This window comes from Scyliorhinus canicula, chromosome 13 (assembly GCF_902713615.1).
Source record: "Scyliorhinus canicula chromosome 13, sScyCan1.1, whole genome shotgun sequence".
NCBI classification, from domain to species: domain Eukaryota; kingdom Metazoa; phylum Chordata; class Chondrichthyes; order Carcharhiniformes; family Scyliorhinidae; genus Scyliorhinus; species Scyliorhinus canicula.
The window spans coordinates 108894858-108908839 of record NC_052158.1 but is presented as its reverse complement, the minus strand read 5'-3'; the positions used below and the strand labels follow the sequence as shown (position 1 = coordinate 108908839).

The following is a 13982-nucleotide window of genomic DNA, read 5'->3' as shown; positions in this document are numbered from 1 at the left end:
GCTGTCAGGCCTCTCCCGCCGACGTGGTTTAAACCACCTCTGTGCCGGCGGGATTGGCGGCGCAAGCGGGCCCCGGGGGGGGGGGGGGGCGCGGGCCGATCGGGCCCCAGGGGGTGCACCCACGGTGGACAGTGCCATGGGGGAACTCTTTTTCTTCCGCCACGGCCTCCACCATGGCGGAGGCGGAAGAGACCCCCCCTACCGCGCATGCGCCGGTGGTGACGTCAGCAGCCGCTGACGCCCCGGCGCATGCGCGGACTCACGCCGACCGGCGAAGGCCTTTCGGACAGCCCTGACACCGGCCGGCGGACGCCAAAGGCCGTTGGCGCCAGTTTCGGCGCCAGTCGGCGTAGCGGGAGCCACTCTGGCAGGGGCCTAGCCCCCAAAGGTGCGGAGAATGCCGCACATTTGGGGAGGCCCGACGCCAGAGTGGTTGGCGCCACTCCGCTACGCCAGGACCCCCCGCCCTGCCGGGTAGGGGATAATTTCACCCATGGAATCAGTTGAGGAGGCATTTTAGGGTGGAAGAGGTGTCGGTGCTAACGCCTCTTTGCGAGAATCATGGGTTTGAGCCGAGAGAAGTGGGGCTGGTCAAGGTGAGGGATCTGTAGTTGGAGGATGGGTTCACCAGTCTGGAGGAGCTAAAGGAAAGGGTAGAGCTGCTGAGGAGGAGTCAGTTCAGGTATCTGCAGGTTAGGGACTTTACACGAAAGGTTGCTGGAGCGACTGCTGCTTCCGGATGTGGAGGGATAGGGAAGAATCGGGGATACATACTAGTGGCTGGGGGAGCAGGGAGGTGAGCGGATGGCGAAGATGAAGGAAAAATGGGAAGCGGAGTTGGGAGGGGAGATCAATTGGGAATATGGAGTGCGGCACTGCGTAGGGTAAACAGGACTTCCTCTTGTGCAAGGAGGAGCCTGATACAGTTTAAGGTGGTGCACAGGGTGCATATGACGCGAGCGACAATGAGTGGGTTCTTTCAGGGGGTAGCAGGTGAGTGTGAGAGGTGTGGGTGGGGGCTAGCAAATCACGCGCACATGTTTTGGGGTTGAGAAAAATTGGGAAGATTCTGGGCGGGAGTCTTAGCCAGGATAGTGGAGGAGGATGTGGACCATGACACTTTGGTGGTGATATTTGGGGTTTCAGAGAAACCGGAGCTCATGGGAGAGGAGGAAGGCCGATGTCGTGGCCTTCGCCTCTCTGATTGCACGGCAGCGGATTTTCCTGGAGTGGCGGTCGGCATCGCCACCGGGGGTAGCAGCATGGTTGGTTGTACGACTTCCTGCGGTGAGATAAGGGGCTCAAAAGGGGTGTTTGAGAAAAGGTGGGGAATGTTTGTGACTGTGTTTGAGGAACTGTTCGTCGCAGGGGGCTGAGGGGAGGGGGGTGAAAATGGGAAAAATCTATACAGACTGTATAGTTGATTGTTGGGAAGTATGTTTCCCGGGGTGTTTATTTGCTGTAACCTGTTTTGACGCATGTTTGTAATAAAGTACATTTTTTATAAAAAGAAAAGACACAGCTGGTTTGGGGACAATCACACATTTTTTGTCATCTCAACCTTTCTTTTGATTCCCTCCTAAGGAGGTTGGAAGTTACATCTCCGGATCATTTCAACATTCACCAAAAAGTGACTTTATTCAGTGCAATTTTCTTGTTCAGTACATTTATCCCAATACATAAGACCTGGCTTATCTGATTTTATTTCACTGACCCAGCACCTATTCATGGTCAGAAATAAGATGGTGACTGGTCCATTATTTTGACTCTGATCAGAACCATCTCATTTTATCTCCTTATCAAGAGTGTGTGATAATATGTTCTACATACCTTATGCATTTTCAACATGTCGATACCAAAGTGCATCAAGTGTTCTGCAATATTTGCATCCAGTACAGCTTCTTCTTCATCAAATGAGTACACATCTGCATTGCAAACAAAAATAAAAACGTGTTATAGTTCGAGATTTTCTTTGAAATTACACTTGTGCAGGTTAAAAAAAAAAACTAAAAGTGCACGAAAAGGAGGAAAATAGCACCTAAAATTCTGGCGACAAGGATGGGATGAGTCCACAAATATCAGCAACACACAGCAGCAGGGACCATAGCGGACCAAACCCGCCAGCTCCCAGTGGCCTGCCTGCTGGGATGGCAGAGATTTCAGACAGATTCGGTGGTGCACCACACAGCCACGCTCCCACCAGGCTGTTTGGAGCAGACTCGGCCACTGTCACTAATCACTTGGAAGTGGAACCCAAGATGAAGACTAAAGTCGCGATATAATAGGAGAACCACTAGCACGGTCGTGGGCGCGACTTCCGGGTGCTTCCCGACAGCCGAACCTGTGAGACCGCAGCCGGTATCTAACGCCAATTAGGGCCAGGAATGATCTCCCATGGGTTTCATGGCAGAAATGGCCATCCTGCCAGTTGATTCGCCTGCACGGTGCCCAGCAGCCCCTTGCTAACAAGGGGAAGCAGCACATAAACTACACCCTCTGAACACACTCCATTCAGCACACAGCCATGCCTCACTGGAGACCTGCTCGACCTAGCCAGGCTGCTGGATGCCGTGGAGGGAAAACGGGACATCCTGTTCCCCCGGGGGGGGGGGGGTCGGTGGATCAGCCACAGGGCCGCCAATGCCACCTGGGAGGCAGTGTCGGCAGCCGTCAGTTCGGGCAGCGTGACCAGGAAAACCTCAGTCCAGTGCAGAAAGAAGACAAACGACCTCCACCGGGCTGCACGGGTAAGTGGACACCGGTTCCCTGGTATCATTCCCGCCTGCCACCCTCCTGGCCTCCCCAGCCCCTCTTTTCCGCAAACAGGTTGATGTTCGGAACCTCACATCACCCCATATCGTGCCTCTGCCCCAGCGCCCAACAGCACAACCTAGCCATGCCCAGCAGCGGTGCTCACACATATTGCCTTCCATACAGCCCCCCCCCTCCCCCCCACCTCCAGCAATGCAATAGGTGCACAGCTTACAATGCCCTTTCTTTGTCCTGCAGGAGACATTGGCACATATTAGGCAGGAAAGGGCCCAGACAGGCAGTGGGGTGCTGGACATCAGAGTCCTTTGAAGAACGGGCCCCGGAGATCGCAGGGTTGACTGAGGATAGAGCTTTTACCAACAGCGAGCTTGGTCGACACCACAGAGATGAGGATCTACTGCCACCTCACGCAGGTGACCTGTCTCCAGTGAGTTTTGCATGTCAGACAAAATGACCCTTCCCTCTCACTGATCACATGACCATCCTCCCGCAGGATCTCCACCTGACGGGGCTGGTCCATCTGGGGTCATCATCGCTGCACGCCCCCCCCCACAACGTAGCATTGTTACAGCCGCAGTAATGGTTTACTATGTTACTGTTGAACTTTGAAATTGGACAATATGGCTGTGCTCATGAGATACATGTGGTGAATGTATTTCACCTAATGCATGAGCTGTCTGTACTGTCTATATAATGATGTGACCCATAACCTGGAAGTGATGATACGGGCTACTTCCAGTACTGTACTGTAACCCCGGTGGGCTCCGCCTCGGAGTCCGCCCTCACCGGGGCCATATATAGTCTGGCCACCTGTGGGTGGCACTCATTTGTACAGCCGACTCTGGCAGGCGAGTTCATGGATATTAAAGCCTAATGTTCACTCATTCTCACGGTCTCACAGTGAATTGACGGTATAACAATTTAATATCCATCGGCAGCATCATGGAAGCCACTCGAAAGCCAGATAAACTGGAACTCGACACGCGCGCGCGTCAGAAGCCAAAGAGATCTTCGAACATTGGCTTCGCTGCTTCGAGGCCTACCTCAACTCCTCCACAACGCCTCCCACTGAAACCCTCAAGCTGCAACTCCTCCATGCTCGGGTGAGCCATCGAATCTCCGTGATGATCGAGAAAGTGGCCACATAAAAGGTGACGGTCGCAACCCTCAAGGCGCATTTCGTGAAATATATAAACGAGGTGTGCGCCCGACATTTCCTCACAACTCGCCGGTCAACGCGCTGGGGAATCGCTAGATGAGTATCTGGAAAAACTGACCCTACTCGCGAGGAACTGCACCTACTGGGATGTGACGGCGGAAGAACACATGAACCTACTGATTCGGGACACCTACGTGGCTGGGGTGCAATCGAACTACGTCAGGCAGCGCTTGCTGGAAAACGGGACCACTGACCTGCGGGACACGGTAAAGCTAGCTACCTTGTTAGAGCTGGCCTACCAGAACCTCAGTGTGTTCCCTGTGGACCCGGCGAACCCCTCGTGGACGCCATCGTCGCGACCCCCGTCGGACCCGACTACGTCGCGGGCCTCTGCCATGCGACTGCCAGTCCAGCCCGGGGAACCGCAGTCAGGGTCAATACTCCCGGCAGCGTTGCCCAGCTCGCACAGCGATGTGCAGCGACTGTGGGAAAAAGGGACACTTCGCTAGAGTCTGTCTGGGCCGACCTAAAGCCCCAAAATCGAACACTCACCAGGCCCGACCCGTGGACTCAGAGCCTGCAGACCCCGCAGCATGGCTGCGTGCCTGCCCGGAACGCCCCCTTCAGACGTGTTGTGGTGCTAACAATTATACTCAAAGACGAGAGATAAGTACAATAGAGGCTTTATTGCTGTGCGATGCTAGTCCTCCATCTGCAACTGTAGACTAGGGTCTGAGTGACTCACACGCATATTTATACACAAGCTCCCTGTGGGCGGAGCTAGCCAGCAGGAGGTTACCGGAGGAACCTGTATTACACGTACAGGCATACATCCCCCTACTGCAAGTACACATCACTACAGTGGTTATATCACCACACGCGTCATCAGCCTCGTGCGACTCGTGGGAGCCGCCATCTTGCCCGCCGGCTCCAACACCGACTGACACGTGCGACCGATGGGGGCGGCAATCTTGGTCGCCATCTTCGACCCAGCCCGACACGTGTGACTCATGGGGGCCGCCATTTTGTGACCCCGACACTGCCGACCACGCTGGCTACCCGCAGCTGGGCACAGTCACCCTCGATCAGTCGCCCTGCCTTTTCGACTCCGGAAGCACGGAGAGCTTTGTTCACCCTGAACGGTAAGGCGCTGCTCCCTTTCCATATACCCCGCATCCTAAACCATCACCCTTGCCTCCGGATCCCATTCGATCCAGATCCAGGGGTACTGTATCGCTAACCTCGCGATGCAGGGTGCCGAGTACGCCCATTTTAAGTTGTACGTCCTCCCTCACCTCTGCACCCCCCCCCCCCCCTCCCCCATTAGATTAGTCTTCCAATGCAGTCACCGAAGCCTGACCCTACAGTTCGGCGGACCCTTACGCCCCCTCACGGTATGCAGCCTCGCAACTCTCAAGGTCTCCAACCCCCCTTCACTCTCTGCGAACCTCACTCCCGACTGTAAGCCCATTGCCACCAGGATCAGGCGGTACTGATCCGAAGATATGGTTTTTATCAAGTCGGAGGTCCAGCGACTGTTGAGTGAAGGAATCATCAAGTCCAGCAACAGCCCCTGGAGAGCGCAACTGGTGGTCGTCCAGACCGGGGAAAAGAACCGGATGGTTGTAGATTACAGCCGGACTATTAACCGGTTCACGCAACTGGATGCGTACCCCCTCCCCCGTATAGCGGAGATGGTCAACCAGATCGCACAGTACCGTGTGTTCTAAACAGTCAACATGAAGTCGGCCTACCACCAGCTCCCAATCCGCCCAGAAGAACGCCATTACACTGCTTTTGAAGCAGCCGGCAGACTTTTCCACTTCCTCAGGGTCCCCTTCGGCGTCACTAACGGAGTCTCGGTCTTTCAGAGAACGATGGACCGAATGATGGACCAGTACGGTTTGCGGGCTGCATACCCATACTTGGACAATGTCACCATCTGCGGCCATGATCAGCAGGTCCATGACGCCAACCTTCAGAGGTTCCTCCAGGCCGCCCAATCCCTCAACCTCACGTACAACAAAGAGAAGTGCGTTTTACGCACTACACGACTGGCCATCCTCGGCTACATCTTGGATAATGGAGTCCGACCCCGACCGTATACGGCCCCTCACGGAACTCCCCCCTCCCCACAGCCTTAAGGCCCTCAAACGATGCCTGGGGCTGTTCTCCTACTACGCCCAGTGGGTCGCCAACTATGCGGACAAAGCCCGCCCATTTATTCAAACTTTTCCCCTGACGGCTGAGGCCCGCTCGGCCTTCAGCCGCATCAAGGCCGACATCACCAAGGCCGCTATGCACGCGGTGGACGATTCCGTCCCCTTTCAGGTAGGGAGCGATGCGTCAGACGTCGCACTGGCCACCACACTCAACCAGGCGGGCAGGCCAGTAGCATTCTTCTCTAGAACCCTCCACGCTTCCGAAATCCGACACTCCTCGGTCGAGAAGGAAGCAGAAGCCATAGTGGAAGCTAACGGCACTGGAGGCACTACCTAGCCGGTAGGAGGTTCACCCTCATCACCGACCAGCGGTCGGTCGCCTTCAAGTTTAACAACGCACAATGGGGCAAAATAAAAAATGACAAAATCCTGAGGTGGAGGAAAGAAATCTCCATCTACATAGAACATAGAACAGTACAGCACAGAACAGGCCCTTCGGCCCTCGATGTTGTGCCGAGCAATGATCACCCTACTTAAACCCACAACCCAACAATCCCCCCATTAACCTTACACTACGGGCAATTTAGCATGGCCAATCCACCTAACCCGCACATCTTTGGACTGTGGGAGGAAACCGGAGCACCCGGAGGAAACCCACGCACACACGGGGAGGATGTGCAGACTCCACACAGACAGTGACCCAGCCGGGAATCGAACCTGGGACCCTGGAGCTGTGAAGCATTGATGCTAACCACCATGCTACCGTGAGGCCACATGTATCAAGTATCGTCCTGGGAAGCTCAACGAGCCCCCAGATGCCCTGTCCTGCAGCACATGCGCCAGCGTGCAAGATGACCGACTTCGGGCTTTCCACAATGACCTCTGTCACCCGGGGGTCACCCGGTTTACCCACTTTATTAAGGCCCACAATCTGCCCTTCTCCACCGAGGAGGTCAAGGCCATGACCAGGGACTGCCTGATCTGCGCGGAGTGCAAACCGCACTTCTACCGGCCAGACAAGGCCCACCTGGTAAAGGCCTCCCGGCCCTTTGAGCGCCTAAGTATGGACTTCAAAGGGCCCCTCCCCTCCACCAACCGTAATATATAATTTCTAACTGTCGTCGACGAGTACTCCCGCTTCCCCTTCGTAGTCCCCTGCCCCGACATGACCTCGGCCACTGTGATAAAGGGACTGCACAGCATCTTCACACTGTTCAGTTTCCCTGCGTACGTCCATAGCGACCGGGGCACATTGTTCATGAGCGATGAGCTGCGTCAGTACCTGCTCAGCAAAGGCATCGCCTTGAGCAGGACTACGAGCTATAACCCGCAGGGAAATGGGCAGGTACAGGGAGAACGCGATGGTATGGAAGGCCGTCCTTCTGGCCCTCTGGTCTAGAAGTCTCCCAATCCCCCGCTGGCAGGAGGTCTTCCCTGACGCCCTCCACTCCATTAGATCACTCCTCTGCACAGCCACGAACGAGACCCCTCACGACCGCTTGTTTCTATTCCCTAGAAGTCCATCTCCGGGGTCTCGCTTTCATCTTGGCTGACATGTCCGGGACCTGTCCTTCTCCGGAGGCACATGAGGAACCATAAGACTGACCCCCTGGTCGAGAGGGTCTCGCTGCTGCACGCCAACCCCCAGTACACCTCCATCGCGCACTAGGACGGACGGCACGATACGGTCTCCCCACGAGATGTAGCACCAGCTGGTTCCCCTGCGCCCCCCTCCCTGCTGCCTACAGCCATCCCCTACGCACCTGGGTCCCCTGTCTTGGCCCACGCCGGCACTGCCACCACCTGCCACCCCCTTGCCTACACCCACCCCCCAACCGTCTCCAACACGCCGGACTCCAGACACGACGCCCCTGGAGTCACCATCGGCGACGACTGTGCCCGCTGCATCGCCAGAGCTGAGGAGGTCTAAAAGAACGATCCGACCTGCAGACAGTCTGAATTTCTAATGACCCCACGTCACCCCCGGCTGGACTTGATTTTCTTAACAGGGGATGAATGTGGTGAATGTATTTCACCTAATGCATGAGCTGTCTGTACTGCCTGTATAATGATGTGACCCATGACATGGAAGTGATGATATGGGCTACTTCCAGGTACTGTACTGGAACCCCGGTGGGCTCCGCCTCTGGCTCTGCCCTCACCGGGGCCATATATAGTCCGGCCACCTGTGGGTGGCACTCATTTGTACAGCCGACTCTGGCAGGCGTGTTCATGGATATTAAAGCCTAATGTTCACTCGTTCTCAGTGAATTAACGGTATAACAATACATCAGAATCCTCGAAGCATATGAGTGGGTTCGAAAACCACTCCATTCCAATACTGAAAGAATGGACATGTTTTTCCAGAGCTAATAGGGCAAGACTCAGAATAAGACAATTCTTGAGTACAAGATGGCAATTTTGTTAATGGAGCTTGGCACGGAAGTGTACACTATGCTAACAAACCTCTTTCTCTCAACAAGTTAAAATATGTACTATTCAAAACTGACAGCACCAACCTGGGGGAATATTTTGGGGGGAGTTTTGAAAAAAAAATGACAAAGTGTCACTTTTAGCACCAAAACCAGTGCAAATCCCCCTGGCCCTGAGGGCACGATGAAATGTGCCAAGTATCTGGGCAAAACATCAGATTATCCTGACCCGGAGGGGCGGGGGGTCGTCATGAGCAGTTCCATCATGAGCAGTTCTATCAGTTCTGCATTTAAACAGCTCCACAGCACTTCCTCCCATTCAAGCCAGGAAGATGGCAACAAAGAAGCCTGCTACCTGCTTCACGGAGGGAGTCCTCAGCCATCTGCTTGATGCCGCTGTGAACAACAGGGAAAATAATCCACCCTCAGGCTGGCAGGAGACAGTGCAGCAAGATACCGAACCCCGCCTGGGAAATGGTGCCAGCACCTCCACAAGAGGACAGGGGTGAATGCCATAAGAAGGGAAATGACGGACTCGATACTGCCAGAGCAAGTGCTGCCTGTATCCTCTCTGCAATCAATCTTGCCATCACCTCGGAATCTCACCTGGACCCCACATGCTGCCACCTAACAGGGTCGAAGCACCCGACCATCCGCCGTGTAGTATTCTGTAAGCCTGGTGACCACCAAGAAGATCAACAGATAAACAGTTTATTAAGGTTAAGTAACTGTTTACAGAGAGTGAGGTAAAGGCTACCGTACTCCACGACTCCAGACTCCAAATTGGCACAGAAAACCCTTTCACAACCCCAGGATTCACACGCTCCAGCCCGATTGGCCAAGGGATCACATGACCCTCAGAGAACTCACCCCTTAAAGGGGCACGTTACCACATCACTTTCCCTTTAAGTTCCTCATTAACACATTTTAATAACAATGAAATTATTTACAATATTATACAACAAATGGAACTCAACAATACCTTATAAGGTAAGTCGGTCTGGGGACTTCCTGATCCTTTGGGAGCATCGTAATTCACGAGCGGGTGCTCCGGAGGAGAGGTAAATTTGATTTGAAGCTCAATTGGTTGACTCTCGGCTTGTAACGGTGCTTCAGTACAGATAACTTCTCTAGTTCCCACTGGAACATCACTCGGCTCTTCCTCAGGAAAGTTTGCTGCAGCATTATTTTCATCCGTAGCAATATCACTGACAGGCGTTCTAGGGTTGGACTTGCCCCACTGGTTCCGTGTGCGATTCTCTTCTTCTCAAATGGTCCAGGTGTTTCTTCACCCTTTTACCTTGCACATCTATTTCATATTACACTAGATCTGTTCTGGCCATGACCATTCCAGAGATCCAATGTGGACCTGCACCAAAATTCTTTACGTATAAAACGTTGTCCACCTCAAATGTTCTCAGTTTTTGTTGAGTTGGGATGGCTCTTCTGTATGTTCTATTTTTTCTCCACCCTCTCTGCCAAATCCAAAAATACCAGATGCAACCTTATTCTAATACGTCTTCCATGAATAACTCAGTAGGTATAACACCTGGGCGGCATGAGGTGTTGTTCTATAGGCGATCAGGAAATGGGCTAGTTTGATTTGTAGAGAGGCTGATGACTGTTTCTTCATGGCAGCTTTGAATGTTTGAACGGCTCTCTCAGCCCGTTCATGTAAAGCAATGTGGTAGGGAGCAGTTCGAAGATGTTCACCATTGTTAGTTCACAAGAAATGCTGGATCTCTTTGCTAGTGAATTCAGGCCCAATGTCCGAGACTAGCACGTTGGGCAATCTGTGGGTGGCGAATGTCTGCCGCAGTTTCTCTACCATTGCTGATGAGGTTGTGGATGTCATTTTGTATATGTCCAACCATTTGGAGTGTGCATCTATTATGAGCAGGAACATGGTGCCCATGAATGGGCCCGCAATATCGATGTGTAGTCGCACCCGTAGTCGACCTGGCCACTCCTAAGGGTGCATTAGGGCCGCAGATGACAATTTTTGTTTGCATTTCATAGAATCACAGAATCCCTACAGTGTGGAAGGAAGCCATTTGGCCCATCGAGTCCATAATGTCTCTCTGAAAGAGCACACTGCCTAGGCCCACTCCCCAGCCCTATCCCCATAAACCCATCTAACCTTTTGGACACTCAGGATAATTTAACGTTGCCAATCCACCTAACATGCACATCTTTGGACTGTGGGAGAAAACTGGAGCACCCATGGGAACCCACGCAGACAGGGAGAGGAAGTGCAAACTCTGCACACATGATCAGATTAGAACCTGTGTCCCTGGCGCTGTGAGGTAGCAGTGCTAACCACTGTGCCACCGTCATATTGTTTGACCAGATTCTCTGTGTCAGTATCCATCCCAGGCGACCACACATAGCTGCTTGTCTATGGCAAATAGACAGGGCAAATCTTATAATAAGAACTTTGTAGCGAGAGTGGGAACAATCACCCATGCTCCCCATAATAATATGCCAACTTCACAACTTAACTCCACCTTTTGTTATCTGAAGGGGTCTTAACTGCTCAGACCTGTTGTAACAATGTCAGCTGTGGAGGGCCACATGCTTAACTGTAGATATTGCCGTCTCCCTGGACGCATCAAAGGCCGTCAATAGAGTTGAATGGAAGTACCTCTTCAAGTTACTGGAACGGTTTGAGCTCAGAGTTGGATTCACCACCTGGGTGAGACTCCTGTACAACACTTGCAAGGCAAGCGTTCGAACCAACACCACAAGCTCAGAATACTTCCAGCTACAGAGAGGAACAAGACAGGGCTGCCCCACTGTCCCCACTCTTATTCGCACTCGCGATCGAACCCCTGGCGATAACCCTGCAGTACGCGAATAGCTGGAAGGGCATCCGGAGAGGCGACAGAGAGCATAGTTTCACTCTATGCGGATGACCTGCTCCTTTATGTCTCAAAGCCACAGGAGGGACTGAAGGCAATACTGCAGATCCTGAAAGAATTTGGAACCTTTTCGGGCTACAAACTTAACCTGTGCAAAAGCGAGGCATTCCCAGTGAACCCAATTGGGGAAGGGACAGAGCTGAAGGGGCTCCTGTTTAAAACGGCCCAGAACAGATTCCGTTAACTGGGGATCCAAATAGCCAGAGACTGGACACAGATCCACAAGTGGAACCTGACCAGCCTGGTGGAGGAAGTAAGAAAAGACCTTCAACGGTGGGACTCACTCCCACTCTCCCTGGCGGGGAGAGTGTAGATGATCAAGATGAACGTGCTGCTGAGGTTCCTCTTCCTGTTTAGATCCATCCCGATCTTCATCCCCTAGGCCTTTTTCCAAAATGTAGACGGTCTAATCATGGTGTTTGTGTGGGGGGGGTAAGAACCCAAGAATTCCCAAACCAACATTGCAAAGAAGGAAAATCAAAGGTGGCTTGGCTTTATCAAACCTACAATACTACCACTGGGCAGCAATGGCAGAAAAAGAGTGAGGGGATGGGTACAAGAACCCGACTCAGAGCGGGTACAGTTGGAGGAGGCCTCCCGTAAAGGAACGACCCTCCGGGCCCTGGCTGCAGAAGCACTCCCATCCCCTTCAACAAGGTACACAACGAGCCCAGTGGTCATGCTGAGAACACGGGCCTAACTGAGACAAAACTTCAGGCTAACTAAGATGTCCCCATTGGCCCCCATCTGCGGCAATCACAAATTCCCCCCAGCCATGCTAGACACCACCTTCTTAAGATGGAGACAAGATGGGGGCACACTGACTGTCAGGGACTTTTACGTAGGGCACAGACTGGCGACACTGGACTAACAGACAAAGAAGTGCAGATTACCAAAAGGACAGGAAATGACGTACCGTCAAATAAAACACTTCCTACGCAGGGAGACAGTAGGGTACACGGGGCCCCAGAAACCACACTATTAGAGGACCTGATAGGCACAAGCAGTAAAGAAGGGGGACTATATGGGAAAATATACAGACAGTTACTGGACAGAGCTTGAACACCACTGGACGAGACCAGACGGATATGGGAGGATGAACTCGGGACAGAGGTGGGATGGGGACTCTGGAGCAAAGCACTGAGTAGGGTGAGCTCCACCTCCTCCTGCGCAAGGCTCAGCCTAATGCAGCTCAAAGTGGTGCACAGAGCACACCTGACCAGAACCCGAATGAGTAGGTTCTTCCCGGAGGTGGAGGATAAATGTGAATGGTGCCAGAGGGCCTGGCCAATCACACCCACATGTTCTGTGCTTGCCCCAAGCTTGCTGGGTTCTGGACAGCCTTCTCCGAGGCAATGTCCAAGGTTGTGGGGGTGAGGATGAAGCTATGCAAAATAGTGGCAATCTTCGGGGTATTGGAGCAGCCAGAGTTACACATGGGGAAGGGGGCCAACTCCCTTGCTTTCACTTCCCTAATCGCACGCCGGAGAATCCTGCTCGGCTGGCGATCGGCAGCACCACCCAAAGCTGCAGACTGGCTCGCTGACCTATCGGAATTTCTCCACCTGGAGAAGATTAAGTACGCCACCCAAGGGTCAGAGGAAGGCTTCCTGGATACTTGGGTGCAGTTCTTCGGCCTGTTCAAGGCCAACAACGAGGAGCAAGATAGGAAAACGGGAAAGAGAGGGAGAAAAAGAGGAAAGACAAGGGGAAAACAAAAATAGAGGGCGAGCCAACAGAATGCGCAACCCAGGGTGGGGAGGGGAGGAGGGTTGGAGGAGAAAGAGGAAAGGCTGGGAAGTCACAAAAAGGGAATGCCATGGGAGGGGGTGGGGGAATCCCCTCTCCCCGATCACAAACAAACACAGCTGAAGTCGAGGGGGAAAGGAATATGGGGGGAAAGAACGAAGCTATGCAAAATAGTGGGGGGGGGGGAAGGAAATGGAGGGGGTTAGGGAAAGGGGGAGGACACAAGGGAGGGAGAGGGGGGTGGAAGGGACCACAGGCCGAGCCAGAGGGCGGCAAAATGTATGTAAAGTAAATTAAGGGAAGGATAAACCTTTCTGTATAATAAAATAAATTAACACGGTAAAAAGATGTATATAACAGTTTATAAATGTGGAAAATAGGGCGGCATGTGGCGCAGTGATTAGCACTGGGACTGCGGCGCTAAGGATCCGGGTTCAAATCCCCACCCTGGTCACTGTCCGTGTGGAGTTTGCACATTCTCTCCGTGTCTGCATGGGTTTCACCCCCACATCACAAAGATATGCAGATTAGGTGGATTGGCCACGCTAAATTGCCCCTTAATTGGAAAAGAAATAATTGGGTACTCTAAATTTATTTTTTAAAAATAAAATAAATGTGGAAAATGCCAATAAAAAGATTTTTTCAAGTTTTCCCTTTTAAAGAATAAACTGGACATTCTTTTGTTTCCTGATCAATTTATTTTTAGAAATGAAAGTCCTTTGCGCACCTTACATTGTTTTACATTCTTGAATTGACAGTTTGTGCAATTTCAATTTTGCATTCGGCA

The 13982-nt window shown here is 52.7% G+C and overlaps 1 protein-coding gene across 1 annotated transcript in view; it reads right to left on the bottom strand.

Annotated features, from left to right (window-relative positions):
• usp13 (ubiquitin specific peptidase 13) overlaps positions 1-13982 on the bottom strand; it is a 138795-nt gene that overhangs the window by 84666 nt on the left and 40147 nt on the right. Inside the window, exon 7 of the mRNA XM_038816610.1 lies at positions 1831-1925. Coding sequence (XP_038672538.1) covers positions 1831-1925 — 95 coding nt within the window. The remainder of the gene's footprint in view (positions 1-1830; positions 1926-13982) is intronic.